Source organism: Diadema setosum, chromosome 21 (genome assembly GCF_964275005.1).
Source record: "Diadema setosum chromosome 21, eeDiaSeto1, whole genome shotgun sequence".
Classification (NCBI taxonomy): Eukaryota; Metazoa; Echinodermata; class Echinoidea; order Diadematoida; family Diadematidae; genus Diadema; species Diadema setosum.
In genome coordinates, this window is record NC_092705.1 from 11,533,743 (window position 1) to 11,561,201 (window position 27,459).

The window sequence follows — 27,459 nt, forward strand, 5'->3', positions numbered from 1 at the left end:
TCGTATAGTGCGACTAATGTGAAGGAGTAATCATCTTTAATATCCAGCACGTGGTGGCATTGTCTTGAGTGAGCCTATAGATCCAGGACCCGTATTGGGAAGAAATATGATCTGAAGATAAGAGAGCTGGTTTTGACAGTGATGTCTTGTAAAGATTTAATACTCATGATTAAGGGAAGTGTATTGTAGTGTTTGATGTTGTAATCTACAATGTATGCTAAATGTGCGTGTGAATTAACTTGATCCCAATGCTACATACAAAGCTAATTTTGTTAGGACTCGGTCACTTGAATGTCCCTGTAATGAAATATGCTTACTCTAATTATTGCTAAGTTTTGTGACGATTAAGTTTAAATCGTGTTGGATCAAAAGGTGAAGTGTATTGTCCTTTGCAAATGAAATTGCATTTGTGAACTGTCCATATAGATTGAATAAATTGTTGTCTTTGTGCCGATTACCTGTATGAATAGAATGCTATGTTGTTTTGTCTTGTTTTGTTTTTGAGAAATGGAGGGAGGAAAACATATACACACTTTTATAGTTTAATACAGTAGTAGATGTGTGCATGTTTGTGTATGTTAGTACGTTCATGCATGGAGCAAGAGTGATACTAAAAGTGAATAAAAGAAATTCTGCTCCCATCTTCATGCTGGCTTACATACACAGAGTAACACCAAACATAATAGGCCAAGGTTCTTTGAAACCAGACATTGCAAAGATTAAGTACAGTGGACTCCCATTAAAACGGGAGTCCTCGGAACCGGCAATTTTCTTTTGTTATATCAAAATTTCGTTATAACTGAACAAATAATAAAGAACGAAGAGCAGATAATTTTGTGGCCTGAATTTTTACTTCATTGTAACCAGAATTTTATTATAATCATGTTCGTTATAACGGGAGTGCACTGTATCCTGTGTTTTAATGAAACAGTAATATTGCATAAAACCAAATATGCAAATTAGAAGTGACAATGATATTACCGAAACATTTCTTGTAGGGTTGTGCACAAAGGTTTGTAAATCAGGTTTCATCTGTAATTTATCACCTTACATTTGTAGACCCATTTCTCTTTGCAGGTCATAATTACTACATTCTTGCAAAATTACAAGAATTCAAGTGAAAGATCATTCCAGATGTATACATTCCAAAAAAATGGAAAATTTATCCAAGATTTGTCAGTCAGTGTGAGATTTGTGAGGTGATTACATGTACCTCCTCCAACTGGCATAATAATGTGGTTGCAATGTACACTACAGTGCACTCCCGTTATGAAAAGCAGTTATATCACGCGGTAACATTATCAGCTCTGATTTCTATAATTTACTTGTGTAGTTATTATGAAATTTTGATATAATGATAGAAATGTGTGTGTCCCGAGGACTTTGTTATAATGGGAATCCACTGTACTGCTTTAAATGACGCTGTGTGGAACTAATAAGGTGAATGCCTTCCTTATTCTACGCCTGAACCTACTAAAGCATCCCCTGCGATGTTCCATTGATTTGACTTAATTTATTCCAATACCAAGAGTACCATGGTAGGTGTATTGTGCCTCCTAGCAGCTATGTTAATACATGCAACTCCCTGCATATTGAAGTCCTCAGGACTGGCAATTTTCTTTCGTTATACGGTATTGAAATTTTGTTATGACCAAATAGTAAAGTGTATAAAGATACATCTATACAGTAGATGATGATTTGGGGACCTAAATTTTTACTTCATTTTAGTGAGAATTTTGTCACAACCCTGTGGATTAACACACATACACATTCAAGGGTGCATGCCACGTGTTTGACACCTACAAATCATGCAGCCCATGAGTCATACAGCCCACAAGTCATGCAGCCCATGAGTTTGACATTATGCAAACAAGGTCCATGAGACCGACACATAAAGCCCTGTGTTGTAATGTCAATCTCGTGGGCCGTTTTTACCTAGTGTTGAACTCGTGGGCCTTATTTGCCTAGTGTCCAACTCGTGGGCTGTATGACTTGTGGACCATTTTCTAATGTCAAACTTGTGGGTGTCGATCTCATGGGATGACCCCTCATTCAATACAGCTTTATATCCATATTGAGTGATGACATAGTATACAAGTAATGAATGTTTATGAGTGCAATGGACAGAATATTTCATGAGGTGAAAGATGAAATGATCCATTGAACTTGCCTGTGCCTCATTCAATAGATCAATAATGTCATCTTTCACCGAATGAAACATTCTGCCCATTGCACAGATGAAAATTATTAATTTGTTTTATATAACACCCAAAAATAGATCCTTGTCATTTGATCTTACAGTGTATATGAATTTAGAAACGAAAGAATGTGCGAAATCTGAGATCGAGAGAGTGCCGAGTGCTTGACGCTAGCGCACCTGTCCATCAATATGCTTGAATGTGTGCACACTGCAAGCGTAAGCGTTTTACGTATGTAGTGTGCCGGTCCGGGCTCTCAGCGTGAGTGCAATGGAGCAAATCGCACGGATCCAAAATCAAAGAATGGAGCCACAATTGCACAAATGATGATATAATTGTAAATGGGACAAATAATCAATATCAAACAACCAATCAAATGACAGGGATCTATAGGTGTCATATAAAAGACATCATGCCACTGTGAGAAGTATCCAAGAAATATTAACACAAATGCCACAATTGCATTTAATCATTTGGATTTTATTCCATGGTTCACCTGTCGATCCACAAATGACCTCCACATGAGCACTTGCAGACAAAGTGAATACAAAATATACTGTTAAACCAAAAATTTTCATGTGGAATTTAATTTCGCAAATTTTGCGATAGCCAAGATTTGCGAAATTAAAATGCACGCTCAAGTTTTTATCTACACTATACGCATTGAACACCATTGGCAATTCAAGAAAATTTCATGCCACGAAATAGGCTGTCTGCTTCAATTTATGAAAATTTCATGTGGAGAAAATATCTTACTTTACAGTATTGTAAATACATACATCATGTACATAACAGAACTGAGATTGGTATTGAAAATACAAGAGCACTGAGAGATCATATTATTTCGTGGCAGGAATGCACATCTTTAAGCTACTAGTACATAATACACTGTAAATAATTTTTCAAAAAAGGAATGCCCTATGAGCAATTGTTAGATAAATCCATGGAATTAGAATTATAGTGTGTGTACTTTATACTTCACAGACTCATTCTTTGCATGGAATTTGTCACAATTCAGTCCGTACCAAAATACAAAGCTCAATAAAGGTTATCTGAAACACAAATGCATGTTGATTTATGATACCCTCAACATCACTTTTGCAGTGAAATGAAAATCTAGAAACATTCCATATATTTTCTACTAATTTTTCTTCTATTTTTCTTCAGATTACTTGGATACGCCCACAAAAAATCCTTCCAAACCAATATTCCTGTTGTGACCTCATCTGTCCATCATTGCTAAAGTACTGACATGTTTAACAAAAGACATTAGAATGCACCTTCCCCTAGACTCAGCATAACTTGCATGTTTCTGTGATATTAATGTGACTAACAAAAGACATGGCGAGGGAATCTTGGTTTGGAAGAGTTTTTTTGTGTGTGTGGGTGTATCCAAATAATCTGAAGAAAAATAGAAGAAAAATTAGTTAAAAATATATGGAATATTTCTTGTTTCACCGCTAAAGTGATGTTGAGGGTATCATAAATCAAAACAACATGCATGTGTATTTCAGGGAACCTTTAATGTACACCCTGTGATAAACAGTACACCTGCATCATGGTACCCCATTTGCAGGCACTTGTGTTTCACTAAGAGGTATTAATGGAATATTCATTCATGTATAACTGCCATCAAAAGCCTCTTATGTCCAAATTTATCCCCACTTTAGTTATTTGCACTGGGTCAGGTGAGGCATTGATCTGTGAGTGTAGGAAACTCCTACGCAGAGCTCTTAAAGGGAATGTATAGTTTTGGTTGAGACCTAATTTCAGGTTTCTAACATTTTCTGGTGAGATAATGAGAAACATCTTATGAAATATGAAAGAACATGTAATTCCATGTGGAATTCAACGTTTATTTGATGAAAAAAGGTTTTGAAATGTCTGAGATATCCAAAATAGAGTGATTCTAAGAAGTGTGGGACCCACACTTTATTATGATCGCTTTGTTTTACTTTGTTTTTGGATGTTTCAGTCATTCCAAACCTGATTTTCACACATCAAAATAAACTTTGAATTCCTCTTAAAATGGTATGCTCTGTACTATTTCAGAAGTGTTTTCTTGGTATCTCACAAAAAGTTAACAGCCCAATTCTCATCTCCACCAATACTGTACCATCCCTTTAACCACCAGCTATCTCGCTTCTGCATGGCAAAAAAAAAAAAAAAGGTGACTGTACAGATGAGCCTTGTTATAATGAGAACCTAAAAACTGACAATTGCATCTTTTAGAATGATGATGATGATGATTCACAGCATTTGTATGACACCATATATCTCTAAAAAAACCCAAACAAACAACCAAACATTCCAAGGTGCAGACTTGAAGACTCCAACCACAAGCACCCTCTTATCTGGAGATTCTCCCACCTGAAACCCCTAGCAAACTGGAGACTCCAACTTGAGGTGCGCGAAGTCCCTTGGGTCAATAGGGTTCTAGATGCTCTCTCAAGTCTCATGCTATCTCAGCCTTATTTTCCAACAGGGCGGGAGAATTGGAGAACGGGGGATTTTGCGAAAATGGGCTTTCGGCGGGAGATCTCCCGTCGAAAGCAGGAGAGTTGGAGTCTCCGCAGACTCCTCCACGAGAGTTTGTAATGAAATAAGTTTCTCACTATATCACGGTACAAAAACAAAAATATATAGTTGGTACCTTCAAGTTAAAAACTCACTAGAGTAAAATATCCCGTTTGCGGCAGTTTAAGCATTGTTAAGAGTTATTTCCAACTTGTAAACAAATCAGGCAAATTATTTTCAACCATTTCATATATCATAGACAAGATTATTCAATAACGCAATTGTTTTCATGAAAGAAATTTACCATTGACCAACGCAGTTTTCATGATTTACCAGGGCAAAACCCGGCACAATTTTCGCCGATAAGGGCGATATGCGACGTAGTATTCCTGCTTGCGGCACGATGTACAATCCCTATGCAATACGCGCGTGCTCCGCGATCTTTAGCTGAACGCCTTCACATGTCTCGCGAACATTGCGTAAGCGCCAATTCCCATTGCGAAAGCACGTGAAAATAGCGTGCGCACATGCATTGGCCGCAAACAAGATCGCACTTCTGGCTGTGTTGTTGATGTCTTTCTCGTGTTTTTCTCATTTTTTTCGATGGTAACATCCACTTTCTGAAAAAATGGCGGCCCACATCGGCTCGCGAAAATTCTATTTTACGTGAGGATATGTTTTCAAAATCCATGAACATCGAGAAAACGAAAAAAAAATCCAGTTCCTTGGACCATTGTTTCTTAACCGTTATGTTAAGAAGTACCGAAAATTTCATTTTGGATGCGATATGTTGTCATTTAGGTGGGAAAATTTCACTTTCGTCAGAGATCGTGCCCGTTTTATCGGTTGGTTTTTGTTGATTGCTAGTGTGTTAGTATATGTGTAGTGTGCATGTAACAGTGCAATGCTGTGTTTAGCTGTATATTACCGTGTATGTTGTACCTGCCGCGAACGGCTGCACGGCCGCTTACTGACGCAGTTACTCTATATCACGGTACAAAAACAAAAATATATAGTTGGTACCTTCAAGTTAAAAACTCATTACAATGAGGTTCCCATGAACACTTTGCAGCACAGACATTGTCAGTTCAGACTTATGGAAACCATGTTGCTTAGGTTTTCTCTTCTCCCTCAACTCCCCCCCCCCCCCCCCCTTAAAATGTAACCTCTCATGACATTTTCTCATGAAGAGTTTATTTACTTTGAGGTGAATTCCAAACATTGCATACAGTCAAGAATCACTGTATGTGTACATGCAGGGAACAGGTCTGTGACACACTCGGGATGCTTATTCAGGCGCGGTGGAGCACCCCAATTTGCATCTCATTATCGCCCCGTTCTATTTGAATTTCCAACGGGCATCCACGGCTGCCCGAAACTGTGTGCATGAAAAAGTCAAATCTTTACCTTCTCCTTGTGCCGCTATGCGTGCTGCTAGTAAACTCAAACTTCCCACACTATCTAAGTTTTTAAAAACCTTCCTTTTGATGAAAAAATTATGAAATTTGCTGCACTAGAACTTGAGATATTAAAGCGTTTTGAAAATCACCTCTCGCAAAACATGCTCTCTGTTTTTTTCCGACTGGACTATGGCCGGGCTCCAATGTGTCCGAAACTGGCAACATAAGTTCATCAGGCCTCAATCCATATATGGTGAAATTTTTCGCTTTGTACCACCTGTACTTTTTGAGAAATCAACTTGTTTCTACAGGGTTTGGAATAGAAAATTGTAGTCGGCGAAACAATTGAAAATGACGTCATTTCTTTTCCCGTAATATTGGGCATGCGTGGTACATGAGATTCAGGATTTCGTGCTCATTGTTGGTTTGCATGTGACGCAGTCAATTTTGCTGAGTGTCGCACGGCGGTGATTGCTGAGCTGCTGCCGCGCACGCTGCATGCAGCAATGCGTTGTGTGTGCTGTGACATGCAACGCCACAGTGACGCGATTAATTATACATGGGACCGACCTGTACGCTTTGCGTTCGTGTCATTTTTGACATCACCTTCTGTTTTTTTCCGACACAACCATGGCCGGGAATATTATGGTATGAAATTTAAAATGCAAGCAGATAAATAAATTTCGGTGTACTTTGTTTGAATGGCGCTTTTGTTCCGCAATCACACTTCGTGAATTTTAGGATGATTTTCGAGGCATATTTTTGGTAATTTTGCTCGCCAGGTTTTCGCTAAAATTTCACATTTTATTATTGTCAAATCCTTTAATATGTTATATGTGCATATTCGGACATGTTTTCAAATTCAAACTAACTCAATTTTAATCTGAAAATAGGTTTCCTGAAATTGTTATTAGCTTGAGAAGTTGTTTACTTTTTCTCAACTACGCGAGTACATGTTGTTTACTTTATGCAAATGAGGCTCGGCTGCCGATGGATTTCTGCGAGATAATTGGGGTGCTCCACCGCGCCTGTATTGTTCAACTATAATGCAGCCAGCATTGTTAAAGACTGATTTAATTGGTCCACACTGCATGCAGAGAACATGTTGCAAACAGACCGACTCATTTATTACTGCGAGACACAGAGACTGACAGACTGGATCCATCACTCAAACATCTATGGAAGCAATGATATCTTCAGCAATCTTTCTTCAGTATTACACCATAGGTTCTCTTTACATTCATTGAAGTGTACGTGGTCAACAGATGGAAGGTGAGATTCAGCCCCAGCATAAGACTTCAGGTAATGCAACACTGCACACTGGTACTGGTCCGATGGTGCGAGACCAGTAAGAATTACTCTTGGACCAGTAATTTTTTTCAGAAATTTACCCGTAAAAATGAAAAAAAAAAAAAAACTGGGTACCTATTGGTCGGACAGACAGGTCAGACCAGTAGTAGAAATGGGTTAGTGTGCAGCCCTGGGTATTTGGGGGAAAAAAAAGGATACAAATTCTCAACATCCAGGCAGTCATTTTCACATTGTTGCAAAGGGACCAGCTTGAGTAGTGAAATTTGGCTTGTACAAATGTATGTACTCACAACCACAGTTCTGAGTGACCTATGAGTCAAGAGAGACTTCTGGCCTTGTGTCAAGACACAACCTTTCATTTTTTCTTGAAGAAGCTCATGAGGGTGGATTGCTTCCCCTTGCTGCTGGGGGGCGAGGTCTTCTTTCCCTTTCCCTTCTTCCCCTTCTTCTCCTCATCCTCCTCATCCCTCTCCTCCTTCTTGGGTTTGGGCTTAGGGGGCGGGGGCGGCTCATCGTCCTCGCTGGCGTCGGTAGACTCACTCTCCCAGACTTTTTCTGTGACTGCAAGGAGCAAAACAGAGCGAGACAGGTCTCATCAGAATTACTGTCTCAGTATGAAGTACCATCTTTCTACAACGACCAATTTATGTGTGCTAGTTAGAGAAAGGATATGTAGAGTACTAGTCTCTATCCTCCTCATCTCACAATCAACTTGCCATCAACCCAGTTGGTATCATTCTCTTCTGTACCTTTTCCTCTTCCCTTCTCTCCCAACTTCATATTACATCATTGTTATGATCCCTTTGCTCTTCTCATCAAATCTCATTTGTACAGAAATCTAGCAAATATTGTTTAAAGTGATGACATATTTGTGTCCATGTTCTGATTTTTTTTTTAAATTCAATACTTGACATCCATGAAAGCTTCTTGTTCTGAAATCCTATGTGCATCCATATCAGCCTTGCATAAATAGCTATCAATTTTGCATGGGTAAGAGAATGTACTCACCCATACAACCCTCTTCGTCCATTGTAATTTTGCTCCTCAGAACCCTCTTCCTGATCCGCCTCTTGCCACTCCCCTTCCCAGATGATTGCTCAGTCTTCTCTTCTGATTGGTCGGCAGCAGGGGGAGGGGCCTCTCCCTCTTCCTCTGATTGGTCTGGTTCAGCCTGAGGGGGCGGAGTTGGTGGAATGGGGCTGTCATCTAAAAAAAAGAAAGGGCAGAGGCAGAAAGGCTGTCAATTAAGCTGTAACAAAAATTATGACTGTGCTTCTTGCACCTGTGCAGTCATTCAAATGACAAACCAACCTATGTTTCTGGATGAAGTTTTAGATACTATATACGCCGAATATTTCACGAAGTTTTTATTTTCACGAATTTCGTGAGTCAGGTGCTAATTGCAAAATTAAAGACACATGAAAATATTGATTCTGATCCCAATATGAATGTGCTGTACGCTTATGCATTTTCCCGTTCAGTTCAGTACTCCACGATCACGAATTTAACCACTCGCGAATTGTCTGGCAGTCCCGACTCGCGAAAATTTAGACCCGCTAAATATATGGTGTATATACAAAGATGTAAGTTTTGTATTTACAATGATCGATTCACATGGCACATCCATTTCTCCCTATTCAAAGCAGCCACGTAAAAACATATTCAAATTAACTTAAAGGGGCGTGATACCCAAATATAGATGTGGATTGAGTGCATGCAGAAATGTTAGTAGAAGGCAGGTTTGAGGAAAATTTGATAATCTGTTTAACAGTTATGAATTTTTAAGGTTTTGGTGCTACCATTGCTGGATACGAAGACCTCGCCGCAGGAAAATAATGTGAAGAAAATACAGAGGATTCAACATACTTCACTTTTTTATCCCAATGAGAGAGCACCTGACTATACATCTTTGAGAAAGCAGGGGGAATATTATCATATCTAACACATGTCCATAATAAGTCAAAGAATGTGTGCTTTTACTCATTAAAAACTTTTTGTTGAATTCTCTTCATTGTTTTGTTTTGTTTTTTTCCTGTTGTCCTGCAGTGACATCTTCAAGTATCATTCCCCATCCAGAAAGCAGACTTTGATTCAAAAGAGATATAAAGTTTGAACATGGCTCAAACTTGCTTATTTAAACAACAACAATGACAAAACCAACACACAAATGACTTATAGCAGCATATAACATAATAATAAGCCTAAAATCTGATCTCACACTTACCCATATCTTCTTCCTCCTCGTCCTCTTCTTCCTCACTACTACTGTCTTCTTGCTGGATGATTCGTCTCCGTTTCTTGGCAACCTTCTTTCCACGCCCTTCATCATCTGTGTAACCAAACAAATAGGATTACTTCTTTTCCATGATGATTAAATTGATATTTTGTTTTATTTGAGCTAGCTGACAAGCACTGACATCTTAATAACATGTGCAATATACAACTGAAGAAACATGTCACGAATCAACCAACCAACTAACCAACAAACAACCAACTTTACCATATAATGCTGTGAATAAACTAGCAAACAAACAAACAAACAAACAAACAAACAAACTTTTCTTACAAAACCTTCACGCCTCTGCTTAACATTTTCTTGCTTTTAATTACCTCCGCCAAGGGAGGAGGTTATGTTTTCGTTACAGTTGGTTTGTTTGTTTGTTCGTTAGTTTAGCTGGTTTGTCCGTGTGCAAAATAACTCAAAAAGTAGTTAACGGATTTGGATGAAACTTGCAGGAAAGATTAAGAATGACACAAGTAACAAACGATTAACTATTGGTAGTGATCCAAGAATTTTGGGGGAATTTATGAAGGATTTTTGATATTTTGGCAGGTAGAGTCAATGAACTTGGGAGTTCAGGCTGCGCGCATTTGAGGTTTGCATGCGCACACTAAAGTGCGTGCTCTAGTTTCTGCTAGGGCAAGGCGCGCCGTGCTGCTGAGGGTTTATGACGTAACAAAGACTTCTATATTGGGAAATCGGCCGACTTTTAGCACACAATGATAAGTACGTACATTGTATGGGTGGAAATCACTGATATCTCTATGGAAGAACAAGATCAGTAGTGGAAATGAGCTGCATACTTGGCGGAGGTCTGCGCTCTCAGAGTGCTTCTCTAGTTCTTTCTTTTTTTATTCAACAAAGTCTTTAAAGGACAAGTTCACCTTCATTAACATAAGGATTGAGAGAATGTAGCAATATTAGTAGAACACATCATTGAAAGTTTGAGGAAAATCGGACAATCCGTTCAAAGTTTATGAATTTTTGAAGTTTTTGTGCAGTCACCGCTGGATGAGAAGACTACTGCAGTGTATGATGTCACATGTGTACAACAATATTAGGAAAATATAAAGAGAATTTCACAAAATTTCATCTTTTGAAAAAAGTACACATTCCCTTGACTCGTTACTGACATATGTTATGGGTAATATTATTCCCAATGCCTTCAGAAAGAGGCAAGTCAAGTGCTCTTTTATTATGCGAAAAAAGGGAAAATATGTTGAATTTTCTTTACATTTTCTTTATACTGTTGTACTCATATGACATCATGAGCCTTAGCAGTCTCCTCATCCAGCGGTTCCAACACAAAAGTTTTAAAAATTCATAACTTTTGCATCGATTGTCCAATTTTCCTCAAACTTTCACTTATGTGTTCTACTAATATTGCTGCATTCTCTCAATCCTTATGTTAATGAAGGTGAACTTGTCCTTCAAACCAAATGCTTTTATTCTCACACTAAGCCATCTACATTGTACTTGTATAACTTTTCATTCTCATTTCCACTGTAGTTTCAGTTTCCAAGAACTGAAATAAACTTGAAAAATAAACAGAGATGCTATCAAATGTCTCGGAGGTTTTGCCAAAGTACTCACATGAAAGGACTGAGCAATGTTTATTTAATAAGGTCTTCTTTATCCAGGGGTAGCCTCTTCAGTGTTGCAACTGCTCTACCAGTGAGCTCCGCAGTTATCATTACCCCAGCATTGCCAGGTACCCATCTATACACTTGGGTTGAGAGGGATGTGGTTGGTACAAACATCTTGTCCAAGGCACTAGGCAGGAATCAAACTTGGATCCTCTGATTAGGAGTAGGGAGTCTTATCCACTTTGCCACAGCACCCCCATTTTTTTGTTTCATGAATACATGCAATAAAGGGGTTTAAGAATGACTTGAAATAGGTAAATGAATAAACAGACAAACTTATGGCAGAATTCAATGATATTGATAATCACCTGACTCAGATTCGGAAACACTGATCCTCTTCTTTTTCTCTGGCTGGGATTTTCTCTGGGTCTGCTTCACTGTGGTGAACTTTGACCTGGCAGGCTCCTCCTCCTCCTCCTCTTTGACAGCCTCTACCTCTACATCCTCTTCTTCCTTGGTTGATCTCTCCCTCTCCTTGTCGGCATCCCCCGCTGGACTGAGCGAGGGCGCTGTTGAAGGGGTGCTGGGTTTCTTTTGGCTCATGAATGCTAGCATCCCCTTTGGTTTGGGTTTCTAGATAGGGAAAGCAGTACTTTATAAGATAACTTTTTTTTTCATTGTTTTTTTGTTTAAAAATTCTTCAAAACTCATTAGCAGGGTGAAAACGGACAGCTATCATCAGAAAGTCCTGTTTCCCAGAAGATATCTGTTCCTCATGAGATGGACTTTTTATTTTGTTCGCCCTCAGTGTTCTACTTAAAAAAAACAAACAACACAAGAGACCCGCGGGTCTAGCGCTCACCTGAGTATCGCAAGTTCACCTTTCACGCAGTCACTAATCTAAATTATTCACAGCTCTACTAAAATTTGACCAGGCATTCTCAAGAAGAAGATGAAAATGTACAATAAGGGCCCAAATTTTTTTAAGATTCCTTAATTTGGGGGGATTGGGGGCCCCCTGGGGCCCTCTGGGTGGGGTATGGTGCCCATTTTGATAAATTGAGATCCTAACCCCCTAGGGATGCTACCTGCCAAGTTTGGGGAAAATTGGTCATGGGGTTCTCAAGAAGAAGATGAAAATGTGTAATTTTGGCCCCATTAGGACCCCCCCCCCCCCCCCCCCGGGGCCCCTGGGTGGGGAATGGTGCCCATTTTAATAAATTGAGATCCTAACCCCCTAAGGATGCTACCTGCCAAGTTTGGTGAAAATTGGTCATGGGGTTCTCAAGAAGAAGATGAAAATGTGTAATTTTGGCCCCATTAGGACCCCTCCCCACCCCCCTCCCCTGGGTCCCACGGGGGGCACCCCTGATTCTGCCATGAACAAACTTGAAACTACAATCATCAATGTACTAACTCATAGTATCAACTTAGCTCTATCACTTCTGGTTCTAGAGAAGAAGATTTTTACAGATTCCTTAATTTTGGGGGATGTGGGCCCCCTGGGGCATCTGGGTGGGGCATGGTGCCCATTTTAACAAATTGAGATCCTAACCCCCTAGGGATGCTCCCTGCCAAGTTTGGTGAAAATTGGTCATGGGGTTCTCAAGAAGAAGATGAAAACGTATAATTTAGGCCCCATTAGGACCCCTCCCCACCCCCCTCCCCTGGGTCCCAAGGGAGGCACCCCTGATTCTGCCATGAACAAACTTGAAACTACAGTCATCAATGTACTAACTCATAGTATTAACTTAGCTCTATCACTTCTGGTTCTAGAGAAGAAGATTTTTACAGATTCCTTAATTTTGGGGGGTTTGGGCCCCCCTGGGGGCCCCCTGGGTGGGGCATGGTGCCCATTTTAACAAATTGAGTTCCTAACCCCCTATGGATGCTACCTGCCAAGTTTCATGAAAATCGGTCTTGGGGTTTTCAAGAAGAAGATGAAAATGTAACTAGAAATGTCGCTATGGCGACTGATGCCTCCGCCATAATGCATGATTCTCCCAATAGGCGTATAGTACAATGTCTTCACAATGTGTGATCCATGACAGTTTCACATAACTGGCAAAATATTGAAATGACAGGTTTGTCAGAAATGTCTTGAACTGGGTTTGCTATAATTTTCTAAGAGTGCAGGTACACATATTTGGGGAATTTTGGGAAAGTTTATGCAATGAGTAATTTCCAAGGTACGAAGAAAGAGTGTGATGACGGTACAAAATAGATTTTTTTTTTTTTTTTTTGGGGGGGGGGGAGCATTGAAACCTGGCCTTTGACCCTTAACCTTTGACCTTCTGGCTGGAAATTTCCCGGAGAATCTCCATTAGGTAATGCATGTATTAAGTTTTGAAACTAATAATGCAAGCATTGCATATACTAGTATATGAGGGAAATAGTAAAATTTTGAGGAGTTGACCTTGACCTTTGACCCCTGACTATTGACCCATGACCCCTAAATTCCCTAGATAATCCCTGCCAGACAGTACATGCATATGTACCAAGTTCCACGAAGATACATTGAAGCATTTGAGAGAAAAGTAATATTGCAACATTTTCACCTAACCTTTGACCTTTTGACCTTTGACCTTATGACATGAAACTCTCTCTGGAGAATCTTTACGCAGTAGTACATGTCCACACCAAGTTTCAAGAAAATATCTTCGGGCATTTGCATAGATATGGGGGAAATTGCAACATTTGTAGCATTTGACCTTGACCTTTTGACCTTTGACCTCTTGCCAATGTCACTAAAATCTACTCAACTAATTGTCCCATCATACATCATCCTTGGACCAAGTTTGGTGAAAGCTGCTTCATCCAGTTTTGAGTTATCACTTAAACAGATACATTTTAGGATTTGACCTTGATCTTTGACCTTTGACCTCTGTCCGATTTCACTGAAAAACTAATCAAGTAATTGTCCTATCATACATCATCCTCCAACAAAGTTTGGTGAAATTTGCTCCATCCAGTCTTGAGTTATCGCGTAAACGGATACAATTTCATGATTTGACCTTGACCTTTAGCCGATTTCACCCAAAATCTAATCAAATAATTGCCCCATCATACTTCATACTTGGACCAAGTTTGGTAAAATTCCAGTAAATGTTACTCAAGTTATCGCGTAAACGAAAGCGGACGGACGTACGTACGGACGTACGGACGTACAGACGTACGGACGTACGGACGTACGGACGTACGGACGGACGGACGGACGGACAACCCGAAAACATAATGCCTCCGGCACCACTTCGTGGCGGAGGCATAAAAAGTTTACGCACGACGGACGACGCACGACGGACGCCGGACGAAGGGCTATCGCAATAGCTCACTTGAGCCTTTGGCTCAGGTGAGCTAATAATGTTGGATGATCGTCTTGTGTCCATCCCAATATTTTCCTTTCGAGTCCAACCCAAATATGTGATACATGCCAACGATTTTTATTGTGGCTACTACTAAGACACTGAATAATTGGTGTTCATTTATGTCGATGAAATGCAATATGTCAATCAGTTGCAATAAAAAAATGTGATGTGAGAATCTATTTGAATAAACACATACAGATTCAAAGAGTTGCTTACAGGAAATTGTTTCTATTCATTTATCTTTTCCTTTTTTTTTTGTAATGAAACATGAGAGTGATTAGATAGTACCACAATGACTGGTGGACCTTATTTCATTTGTATGGTTTTTTTGCTTCAACCTACCGAAACTTCCTTCTTTTTCTCTTCCGTTTTCTTCTTTTCCCCATCCTCCTCCTTCTTCGGATCCCTGGTCTTGTTCCTCTCCGCCTGAGCAGCGAAGCTGGCCGCCAGCGAACCTTTCTTGGCTTTGGATGCCGATGGCTTGGCTGGGGCGGACGAAGTACTGGATGTTGACTGGTTTCCAAACCCATTCACCTGTTTGGGAAGAGTGAGATTCAAGGGTGTTTGCAAATGGTACCCCTTGGTGTTGTCACAGTAGTTTTGATTGATGTTTGATGCAATTGTTTGTTACATTTTTTTTTTTTCCAGCATGGACAAAACATGAGTCACTATTAAACTTGCTGACTTCTTAAGAGTCACAGACATACATGTACTGTACTTGGCTGCTAAACTGATTAAAGGCAAGCTTGTCAACACAAATGGGTTACTGCTCCACTTTAATAGGCAGAGTCTATGTCTTTCCTGTTTTCCCTCCATTACCTGTGGAAATTAGAGCTAATTAGCACAACCAGTTGTTCACAATAATCGGTCATCATACTATGACATCATACTACTACACCTTGACATCTTCCAATCCATTTAATGAAAATGGGTTAAAAGCAAATTAGACTGAAGAAATAGACACATGCCAAAAAAAAACAAACCAAAACATTAACAATTGCCATTGCAATAACTAATGAACTCTAAATGGAAATTGGAATATCATCTTTCCACAACTACTGTATATAAATGCATTCTTGTGGACCACGCCAAACATAGCCTCTCCGATAGGCATCGGGCTGTATCGATACTAGACTGATCGCTATATGGAGACGGACATGTGAGGGCTTCAGCCCGAGCGCCTATCATCACTCGTTTTCGAATCATTAGTTTTCGTAGATATTCTGCGAAAAACTGGTACGTATGTATGTTGAATATGCATAACGCGTAAAGGCTATATTAGGCAACTCCAACAGCGTACTAGGTAGAAGATGGTTGATAGCCAAAATAATTATTCTTTGAAAATTCCCAATAAAGTGAAATTGTCAAGTAATAGTACAAATTAAAACAAAACATTTACATAACACTGAGACTAATGAGAATCAAAATGGCACAGTAATTATGAAATCACATAGTAGTTCTTATAAACCTACCCAAACAAACATGGATCCGTCCAAAAAATATGCAGTTGGAGATGATATTTGATTGGTTTAATCGATGAGGTCGATGACCACATAAGGCCTGTCTTATGAATCATGCATAAAAATACGCGTCGTGCATACGATACGCATATCATGAATAATGATTCGAAAACGAGTGATGATAGGCGCTCGGGCTGAAGCCCTCGCATGTTCGTCTCCATATAGTGATCAGTCTAGTATCGATACAGCCCGATGCCTATCGGAGAGGCTACGCCAAACACTTACGCCAAACACTATGTGCAAGCCAAAGTTGGTAGCGATCGCGCAAGTGATGGTAAAGATCTTTAGGAGGCCCTCATGCTCCTACCCCCTCAACCAACTCTTTTGATACTCAAAAAAAGCCCTGTCTTTCTAGGGTTAAGCTATACCTTGGGCTTCTCTGATGTAGAAGTGGGCTGCTGGGCATCTCTTAACCTTTCAAGCTCATCTTTCGATCTGGCCTTGGCTGCCTCGCACTGAATGGCACTGAACCTGGAAAACAAAGTGATGACATCTGTGAGGTGCACACTGATACCCGGTTCATAGAATAAAAAAGTGTAGCCTCACTCATGTTAAAAGGTCATTTATAAGAAAATTGTTTCTTAATTTACAATAACAAAACAACAATAACAACAACACGACGACGATGACAACAACAACAACAACGACAACAATAACGACAACAACAACAATCACCACCACCAGACATGAGTTACTGTAGGTTCAATGGACCCCACTGACAGAAGAGCAACTGTTAAACCTGGACCTGGAAGACACATCAGCATTAGATTTTACACAGCTTTATTGCCCCAACCCCAGACTCCTACACAACCGTACAACACCAACCTTTTGAAATGAAAACTTTCTACAAAAGCTTAAGGGCCCACATTTCATCAACCTGTCAATGTAAACTTATGAGCTATCACAATATGCTGCTGCAATATTGAAACCTTTAACACATACTTTTCTTCACACAGTATTAAAATCCACATTTTAAAACAAACCATGTATGCATGTACATGAACTGGGCACTTACTGAATAGTGGCAATTCCAAAACATCTGTTTTGAATCAATTGTGAAATCATGAAAATTGATTACAAACCTCAGAAACAAAGATCAGCTTCATCAAATTATATTATTAAACCAATGAAGACACTTGGTATCAAAACTTGCCTATTTGTTCTTGTGATATGTTGCTTAGTGATCTCATAGTCTGTCGTGAAAAGGGCGTTGCTGTCCTTGAGGGGATTCTTCTGGACACTGAAAATGTGCTGACCGAGCACCTTCTTCATACTGGACTTCACATCTAACATGCAAACCACAGATATCATACAACTGTATGAAATTTGATATCTTCACAAGCATTCAACAATGGTAGAAGCTGTCATTCTCAGAGGCTCATAGTCTTGCATTGTCTCAATTGAAACGTAGCCTGAATGAATGCCTCATGCTATAATGGCCAATGTGCAAAAATAGTAAATTCTTTGCAGAAAAATGAAACAAACATATCAATTCCTACAATAAAATACCGGGCAGTCCACCCTTTGTACTACATCTCTAGACCCCACTGTATCAAGTGTGTCTGTTCATTGTATGCTTTTAGTTTGTCTCTTAAAAAAAAATACTTTATACTTTTATTCATGAAGTACAAAGAGACTTCTTTCAGAATGTGTTAATTTGGTATGTGCTATATAAGAACAGTTTAATATTGTCCTGATTGAGAGGTATCAACCTTCACAACCCATGCCTGTCATTTACCTCACAGCCAATGGAAAGATGCTTGAAATAAAAAGAACTTCTCACCGCTGAAATCATGCAAGGAATACCTACACGCTTCACTATCAAATCCACATGTTTGATGCAATATCTAGACTGAAGCTATTCTGGTATCAAAGTTGACATGTAATAGCAGGTTCTTGTTAATCACTGACATCATCTAAATTGAGTTGAAAAAAGGTGAATAAATTACAAAGTCAGTCTGACAGTACCTTCAAGTCCATTTTCATTGACGATTGCAACTCTTGTCATCTAGAAAGAAAAGAAAAGAAAACATTCATCTTGATCATTCTTAATCAACATGCCTACAAGGGAAAAAAAAGTTCACATGGACTACAAATCAGTCTTTATATAATAAACAGCTACATATTGATTGGAATGTTGCAGATATCCCGTCATTCTATATAATGAAAGAGCTCTTTGTGTTGAACATAACTACATGTCACGTTGCAAAGAACATACCCACTCTTGCTGTATTCAAATTCTGCATAAAATCAAGATTATGACATGGCTTGATATTCAAGTTCAGAAAAAGGGTTTGATTTGACAAAATGCACTTCTTTATTGTTCAGTTTTGATCTGGGTTTGTTCCCAGTAACAGGGTTGGCTGGATTTACCTCACTCTTTAAGCAGCCTCTCTCACACCTCCTTTCCTAACTTGCCTGATTTGGGGCATCCTCTTTTCTCAAACCAACCCTCCCTTAGCTCCTCCTCCACCTGTCTCTTCCATGTCTTCTTCGGTCGCCCTCGATTTCTTGGCTCATTCACTTTAAGCTCTAACATTAGCACTTTCCTCATTTTCCACTGACACATGGTTAAATGTGTTCATGAAAAGATGTATCCATTCACACATCTCTAGATCACATCTGTCATTCTGCAATGCCCCCCTCCCCCCCCCCCCTTTTTTGTTGTAATGGGGTTGTTCGGCTTGCTTATTCATGACACCAGTGGTTTTCATGGCATTATATTAACCAAGCCTTGCGATCTTATCTACTACTTGTACAACAGTAGGTACATTGTACGATGCTGGCAAATACAAATGCCTGTGAATCACTGCCTCTGCATCTCTCTGAACACACTTCACTCAAGTTGTACCCATTCCAAGATGATAAAAGAAATGTGCTCTGTGCCGTGGAGAAACACAAGAAGCTCCAGCTGAAAATCTGATTTTGTATGGTTAGACTGGTATGTAGCACAAAACACAACGGCCTTGCCATTATGCCTATTGGTAGTAGTTTACTGGAGAGTAATGGATATAGTTCACCTGTGTGCCATTCTTGGTTTCTTGTGTCCCTGTAACTGCATAGGTTACATTTAGGGTAGATGATGCATCCTTGGTCTTCTTTGCTTGTTCTTTGATGAATGTCTCCAGTAACCTTCAAGAGAAACAAATGCATAAATAACATAGAAACACTCCATCCACATTACAACTCTGATATTTGCTTTTGGGCAGGTGCATCTCGGGTATTTTGCTCACATCTACACACGTTGCACTGGATATCCATAATAAATAAATGTATGGAAATATTAATTTCCATACAACATCATTATAGGAGTTGAATATATGCAGGACATGAACATCTATTTTAAATAATGCCATTTGACCCTCACAAATCAAGCACAAACTCCACTACTTCCTAACCCCTCCCCCCCAAAAAAAAACAAACAAAAAAACAAAAACAAAAACAAAACAAAAAACAAAAAACAAAAAACAAAACAAAACAACCCCCCCCAAAAAAAAAAAAACACAAAACCCAAAGCAAAACAAAACTGCAGCTGTGATACAAGACATCAAAAGCATTTGACAAACTTATAATTTTCACTTTTGAACCTTTTCCTTTGTGAGAATGTATTTACGAATGTTCAAGGTCACATAATATGTGATATGTGCATGTATTGAAGATGTTTTTGATCAGTTGGAATTCTCACCTTTTTGCAGAGTTTACATGAACTTCAAGGGTTTGGCTGAGCCATTTGTAGGTCACCTGCAGAATGGATGGATTCAAATGCTTAAATTAGAATTTCTTCTGTTTAAAAATGCATATATTCATCATCTGTACATACCTCTTATATATACCATGTACCTCTTTAACCTTCAGACTTCTGAATGATTTTGCATCAACAAGCTTTTGTATACAGTGTATTATTCAACTGTAATGTGTCATTGAGACTGCTGTTATTCTCATAATACATGTACCGGTAGATTTCACCAGAAGATGAATACAATTTGCAATTAAAATCTTCACTATTGCATAACCGTACAGGCAAAGGAAAGGTTTCATTCCGTATAAAACTCGAGAAAATGAATGAGAGAAAGGATGAGAAGAAGCAAAACGAAAAGAGAGAGAGAGAGAGAGAGTGGTGGGAGAGGGAGGGGAGAGAGAAAGGGTGGATGAGTGTCTTGAACAAGAAGATGCTTTCGGGTATCAAAGAAAACATTGAATAATGAAATTAACACTTAAGCATCTAACTGGGAATTAAAATATTGAGATGATCTGTAACAGAAAGTTACAGAAACCATAATTGGACCATTTCAAAAGATTCTAACCCCCCCCCCCCCACACACACACACACTACTGTGGATAATAGCGGTATATCGGATTCATTGATATTTTTTTTTTAAAATATCTTAATAGTTTTCCGCTAAATGCAATCTCGGCAGCATTACGTTTGGATTTCAAACCAATAAAAAATTGGAAAAAGGTAAAGTCAAACAAACTTAGAATTTCTTTATTTCTTAAATCAGACATAAAATAACACTCATTACCAGAGTAATAAAATTCTGAGTATGGTAAACCTCACTGCTTCACACAAACCAGTGGCAGTGTAGATCCAGACAGAGACAATTAAAAAACCTGCACCAAGGTCTGGCCTCCAATACCAAAGTTTGACCGTGCCCAAAAGCACAGAATGTTTCTAAATTTACTTTCAGCAAGTAACTGTAGGGTAATATCCCCAGTATTCGGTCACTTAAGCTTTTTTGCAATATTTTTCAAACTAAGATAATACATACATACATCATATCTACAGCAATGTATGTGAAATATATCAAATTTCTTTAATCTCAATTTTCATTTTGTTAAATATCACACAGAATTTCACAAAATCGCAAAATATATCACCTTGAAAATTCCCCAGTATACGGTCACCACCACCAGTATTCGGTCACGCGATATGCGCGTTCAAAGTCAATGCGTGTTCAAAGCAGCTGAAAAACGCGCGCGTGCGCGCTACCTTGTTGGCGCCCGTTGGTGACCGAATACTGGGGACTCGGCACTTGCATTCAACCCTTGTACATTGAGACACTGTATTGGCACGTACGGAAATTTTGTTTTCTTGAGCAAAAAATCTCGCGAGAGAATGGCCTATTTCTTGATTGTTAGCACTTTTTCGGTGACCCGTACTCTTAAAACTGGGCCTTATCCGCATGCGCTTTTGGAAAGTAGCATTGATTCTGCACTTTTGACGGTAAAATTTGGGATTTTGGATGGATTTTTGGAGGGGGTTAAGGGAGTTTCCTGTTGTGAACGAGTGTGAAAGTATGTGAATTGATGTGACTTGCGTGTGTTGTGACAGTTGAACTTACTGGCTGGTGACTAGTGATAAGTGACCGAATACCGGTAACTGACCGAATACTGGTGCTCTTACCCTACTGTACATGTAGGTCGAATTTTGGATGGTGTTTTGGTAGAATTATGGGCGACTTGCTTTACTTTAGAAACTAAAGTACCCATACTGTATGCAAATACAGTAACACGTGTGTAAGTTAAGGCAAAGATAGCACCACCCCACATAGAGCTTCTATCTCGTGCTTGGTTGATTTGAACAAAAACAGAACCTGGACTCCTGGAGTATCAATATTGTAATGAAATGACGGTTAAGTAGATTGCGTATGCTGTATGTAGCTTACATGTGTTGGAAGGGCGCGCGCTCGGCAACTATAGTATGTGTGTAAAGGGTAAACGCGCTTATCGCTCCTAGTATGCTAAGGGTATATCTGCGAGCGCGTCTGCGTACAATTTGTAGTTGGGGAGAGTTGCTGAGTGCTCACTACCGCCGACGGCATGATGCAATATCCCCCGTTGAAAGCCACAAAAAGATAGCCGGGCCGCTGATTGGCTGATCGTCCGGCCGTCCGCTTTTCCGCACAGCGCAGTGTGCAAGATTCACTACTCCATGGATTGGTGTGGTGTACACAATGCGTTGCACTCAACATGCGTGCTCGCCTTTGTATTACGTAGCAGTTATGGCGGCGACCTCGGCTGAAGAGCTCCCGTCAGTACACAACGCTACACAAACCATACAATATGGCAACCAATTTGCATTGTGGTGTTGAGCTTCTTATGTGTCGCTCCACACCCGTACATGTCGCTACCATACATATCGCATGCATTGATACACACACACCAACGAACACATCAAACAACTTCACAAAGTCACACCTTAAAATCACGTAAAAATATGACTTATCAAATCTCAAACACAACGATAGCTTCACTGAATACATGGTTACACCGAAGGAGGAAAATATTTTGCCAAAAATCGAAAATTTGATGTAAAAATGCCGAGTTTAGTATCAAACTGTTCGGCCGATCGCGCTGGAAATCGTCGCACACATATGTTATAACGTTGTGGGAAAATATGTAAATGACGGGAGTAAAGAGCCAATGATGATGCAGCTTCAGTGTAGTCCTGATTCATGAATGAAAAATGACGTCATTGTCAATGCGTGCGAGGGCAGTAGCGAATTGCGCATGCACGGTTTTCAGGGCACAAACCTTCGTGGACGGACGTGCTGTCTGAATTCTCTCTGTCAGACTAATCGTCACCTACAAGTTACCATAGTGTTACGTGTGTATAGGTGTTAGGTGCTAGGCATCGGCTTCACACCCACTTGTGTCGACTGGATCGTCATATATGGTAATAAAGTTCTTTTATCTTCACGAACTTGTTATGATGCGCGTGATTTAGTGTGATCAATTCAGCTCAGCGAATATGATGTGCATTATGTGGCGCGTGGCGTGATGTGTTGGCGTGATTTTTAACTTAAAGGCCGTGACCGTAGAGCCTATATAGAATACATCATATAAGATACTGCCTACTGTTCAGAGAGAGAGAAACTGGAAGATACTTACGGTTACGTTACAACATCATGAAAAAAAAAATAGAATTAGAAATTTAGAAATAAAATTTATTTGTGTCAATGATTGAGCATCAGTAATCCCCAAAGAAGGCCGGCTTGTGCCGAAAGGGTGGGTTGGGTGGTGGCGCGTCGCGTTAATGGGAACACCACCCTTCGTCCAAAGCCCCCCCACTGGTTTTGCCGAAAGGGTGCGTTGGGAGCGTTGGGTCACGTCGCGTTGACTGGAACCCCACCCTTCGTCCAAAGCCCCCCCCCGGTTTTGCCGAAAGGGTGCATTGGTACTTTTTCTCATGTAATATTAAAAGACGAGTTTTGAATTTATATTTAACCTTCAAACAACCATTTCAAAGAGGCCATCGTCCGGATCTAATACAGTATTTAGTTCGTCCAATGTTCATTTGGTCCAATATCCATTTGGTCTAATATCCGTTTCTGTTTTACATTACAGGGCATGGATCATGTGGATAATCAGTGGCTTATCTATAGTCCAGCTGCTGGGGGTGCTGGCTAGCTTGCACCATGGGGGAGGGGCGAGGGACCCTAAACTTTACCCTAATCTTATTTCATGTGTATATGAACATATATTTTTTTCTCCCTCAATGAAGGGTCAGAGGGTAGTCCGTAGTCGTAGAAAAAGGCCCCCCCAAGAAAAAAAAAAAAACACACACACAAAAATAAATAAATAAATAATAATAAAACCCAGGTAGTCATATAGACGAAACGATGATTGGACCAAATGGTACCTGATTAGACCAGGAGGCTGGCTATTAGACCAAATGACAATAAGATCAATGGTTAGGAAGAAAGATTTGCGGTGACACCATGTGTATGTAGTCCTTAACCGGATCGTAGTTTGGAAGAAGAGCTTAGAAAGAGGAGAAACGAAGAGGGAAGCGACAAATGGGGGTTGTGAGGAGGGCAAAAAGTGAAGAGTGGGAGACAGTAATGGGCTGGAAGTTGAAGTTGCACTAGTGGAGACAGTAGAGAAAGGAACACAGAGAGTGGTAAGGAAGAATAGTGTGAGAATCAAGTAAGATGTTCGGACATCGTTAGAAGGGGAAAGATGAGATAGAAGGGAAGAGGAAGAGGAAGGAGTTGAATGTTGGAGAATCATGGAGATAGGGGAGAGCAGTGAAGATTCATGAAACCAAGAGAACGAAGTCGGCGAACAGTGTGACTATAGAAATTCACACACACGACACTGTTACACAGGATACTGGACTTCACATCAACAACATCTGGCTTCCTCTCATCAACAAACAATCAAACAGCAACAATGACAACAACAACACACTCTCTCCACAGCACATTCCCCCCTCTACTTCTTCCTCTCATAATTCTTCCCCCACCTCTTCACAACAGCGCCCACGACGTCAACCGCGCCTTCCACTCACGACCACACCTATCGCTGGTTCCAGAAGACGCCCTCACCGACACAATTCATTCACACCACCGGCGTCCACCCCGTCTACCAACCCGGACTCCAATCTCCGGGCACGACCTACTAACAGCCAAGTTAGCCATCACAGATGTACTCCCCCACTAACACACCCCAAGAGCAATAGAACGCATCAACGACCACAACACTCCACCAACAGCCGACGCTCAGCCCGCCTGCAAGCCCGCCTCGACCGACCTCTTCCATCTAGGTCCGCATTCTCCATATATAGCCCGCCTCTCCTCAGATCACGCTTCACTTCTGACGAAGGACAGTCAACCTGCCCGAAACGTCAAGTTCCTCGGTTCTCCTAGTTATTCTTATAACTAGACTTCTTGCTCTACTTTCACTAGCTGTGTACCTTTACTCAGTGTTTCATTTCTCTTTCCTCTCTCTCTCTCTCTCTCTCTTACACTTTTGTCTGTTTCTACACTACTTATCTTTTCTTTTCTTTCTGTTCTGTTCTCTTCTTTCTTCTTTTCTTCTTCTTTTATTTCTTCCTTCCATACAACCCAACGGTCCTTTTCAGGACCTCTAGTTTTAATTTACACATTTCTTTACAGGTTATTTCTCTTGTCTTCTCTCCTCAGGTCTACACTTTAACCTTATTTTAATTTCTCATTTTTGCATTTCTCCCACAGGAACCTTTTCAGGTTTTAACTGTCATCAATTTCCTCTCCATTTGTTTTTCTTTTCCGCAGCAGCATTTAATTCTAGGATCTACAATAGCTCCCTCTAATTTACGTCTTGAATTTCAATTTGTTCTTTTCTTCTTTTCATTGCCCCCCCCCCCTCTCTCTCTCTCTCTCCCTTCTCTTCACATATTCTCACTTCTCCTCTACTTATCCCTCCTTATTTCTGTTAATCGTCCTTTCTCCATTCATTCGCATTCCATAGTCACACTGTTCGCCGACTTCGTTCTCTTGGTTTCATGAATCTTCACTGCTCTCCCCTATCTCCATGATTCTCCAACATTCAACTCCTTCCTCTTCCTCTTCCCTTCTATCTCATCTTTCCCCTTCTAACGATGTCCGAACATCTTACTTGATTCTCACACTATTCTTCCTTACCACTCTCTGTGTTCCTTTCTCTACTGTCTCCACTAGTGCAACTTCAACTTCCAGCCCATTACTGTCTCCCACTCTTCACTTTTTGCCCTCCTCACAACCCCCATATGTCGCTTCCCTCTTCGTTTCTCCTCTTTCTAAGCTCTTCTTCCAAACTACGATCCGGTTAAGGACTACATACACATGGTGTCACCGCAAATCTTTCTTCCTAATTAACTTCACCATGCAAACCTTCAAACAACACATAAGATCAATGGTTATTAGACTAAATGGGTGTAGACTAAATGATGATAGACAGACTAAGGCTAGACCAACTGGGCAATGGACCAAAATGATGTGTACACCAAATTTATATGGGACAAATTTGGTTTTATTTTGGACCATTTGATGATTAGACGAAATGGAATTAGACCAACTCGTAATAGACCAAATCGGTATTTGATGATATAAATTGATGTTAGACCAAAATAGACCAAATGGCTATTATTAGACGAATTGACTGTAGACCAAATAGTAATTAAACCAAATAACAATTAGACCAAACAGTAATTTGACGAAATGATGACCAGACCAACTGGTTATTAGACCAACTGATATTAAACAGTCTATTAGACCAACTGGCTGTAGACCAAGTGGTAATAGAGTGTAAACCGATCCGGACGATAGCCTCTTCGAAATGGTTGTTTGAAGGTTAAATATAAATTCAAAACTCGTCTTTTAATATTACATGAGAAAAAGTACCAACGCACCCTTTCGGCAAAACCGGGGGGGGGGGGGGGCTTTGGACGAAGGGTGGGGTTCCAGTCAACGCGACGCGACCCAACGCTCCCAACGCACCCTTTCGGCAAAACGGGGGGGGGGGGGGGGGCTTTGGACGAAGGGTGGTGTTCCCATTAACGCGACGCGCCACCACCCAACCCACCCTTTCGGCACAAGCCAAGAAGGCCCACTTGTACTGTAAATCTACTATCTAGGCTCCACTTGTACATCTATCTACTAATCATCAGTATCAACAACGAAAAGCTGGTCTACCTAGATAGAAGATTACACCAGTCTGAGTGTGAGTCTAGATTCTAGATTTGCACTTGTTTGGACAAGGAAAACGTTGTATCTGGCTACATCAAAATAAAGGAATGGGACTAACACTGTAGTGACACAGACTGCGCGGGGGAAAAATGAACAGTTGGTATTATACGCAACAAAATGAGAAATAATCGTAAACTTACCACTTTATCCTCGTCGAATACATATTCTTCGATGTTGTTAAGGAACACAGTTGTCTCGTCCTCCATATTACTTAAATTTTACTCTCTTTTCCTCATGATAATATCGTGAACATACTCTTTGGACTCGCGCGCTGATGGGGTTCCGGAATACTGAATATGTTTCAATAACGAATAATTAAGCTCAGGCTAAAAATATAAAACGAATATAATATGACAAAAAATTTACTTTTTTGAAATGAAAAATATTTTTATCTAAAAGAATCATCCCATATGTACAGAAAATTACGGAATTTTTAGGACGATCATTAAAATGCTGCAGATCACAGCTCTAATTTTCGCACACAAAACCATGTAAACTTCCGGTCTTCAGAGGCGTTCTTAGCTACAGGTACATTCCGCGATTCACGTCCCATCATCAGCCAAAACAAGAAGAGGTAGACTGTCTAATGTATATGTAAGTGTTTTTGTTTCCCTTTTAAGCACTTGATTTGATAGCTATTAATATGGGCTAAACAGATAAAGCTACTTATATTAAACCTGACGTCGAGAAGCGAATTTACACAGCATAGCTCACTCAGTGCTCTCTCGAGCTCTCTGTTAAGTCACGCATGCAGCAGCTGTTCAGATACCACCCAGCCTAATCCAGCTGCG

At 40.1% G+C, this 27,459-nt stretch overlaps 1 protein-coding gene across 1 annotated transcript; it reads right to left on the minus strand.

Annotated features, from left to right (window-relative positions):
* Positions 1-7,523: 7,523 nt before the first annotated feature.
* On the minus strand, positions 7,524-26,947 carry LOC140244663 (uncharacterized). Its single transcript, XM_072324282.1, has 11 exons — positions 26,809-26,947; positions 19,864-19,919; positions 19,199-19,310; positions 18,147-18,186; positions 17,332-17,464; positions 16,547-16,649; positions 15,007-15,192; positions 11,662-11,926; positions 9,651-9,755; positions 8,435-8,632; positions 7,524-7,987 (listed from the first exon to the last, which is right to left on the minus strand). Exons 1-11 carry the CDS (start codon positions 26,872-26,874, stop codon positions 7,782-7,784), a joined length of 1,470 nt encoding a protein of 489 aa, XP_072180383.1. The 5' UTR covers positions 26,875-26,947; the 3' UTR covers positions 7,524-7,781.
* Positions 26,948-27,459: the final 512 nt, after the last annotated feature.

Coding starts and splice junctions, on each gene's coding strand:
- LOC140244663 (XM_072324282.1), bottom strand. CDS start 26,874: ATGGAGGACGAGACAACTGTGTTCCTTAACAACATCGAAGAATATGTA. Junction 19,920..26,808: donor TATTCGACGAGGATAAAGTG/GTAAGTTTACGA, acceptor TCCATTCTGCAG/GTGACCTACAAATGGCTCAG. Junction 9,756..11,661: donor TGTTTCCGAATCTGAGTCAG/GTGATTATCAAT, acceptor TTGGTTACACAG/ATGATGAAGGGCGTGGAAAG.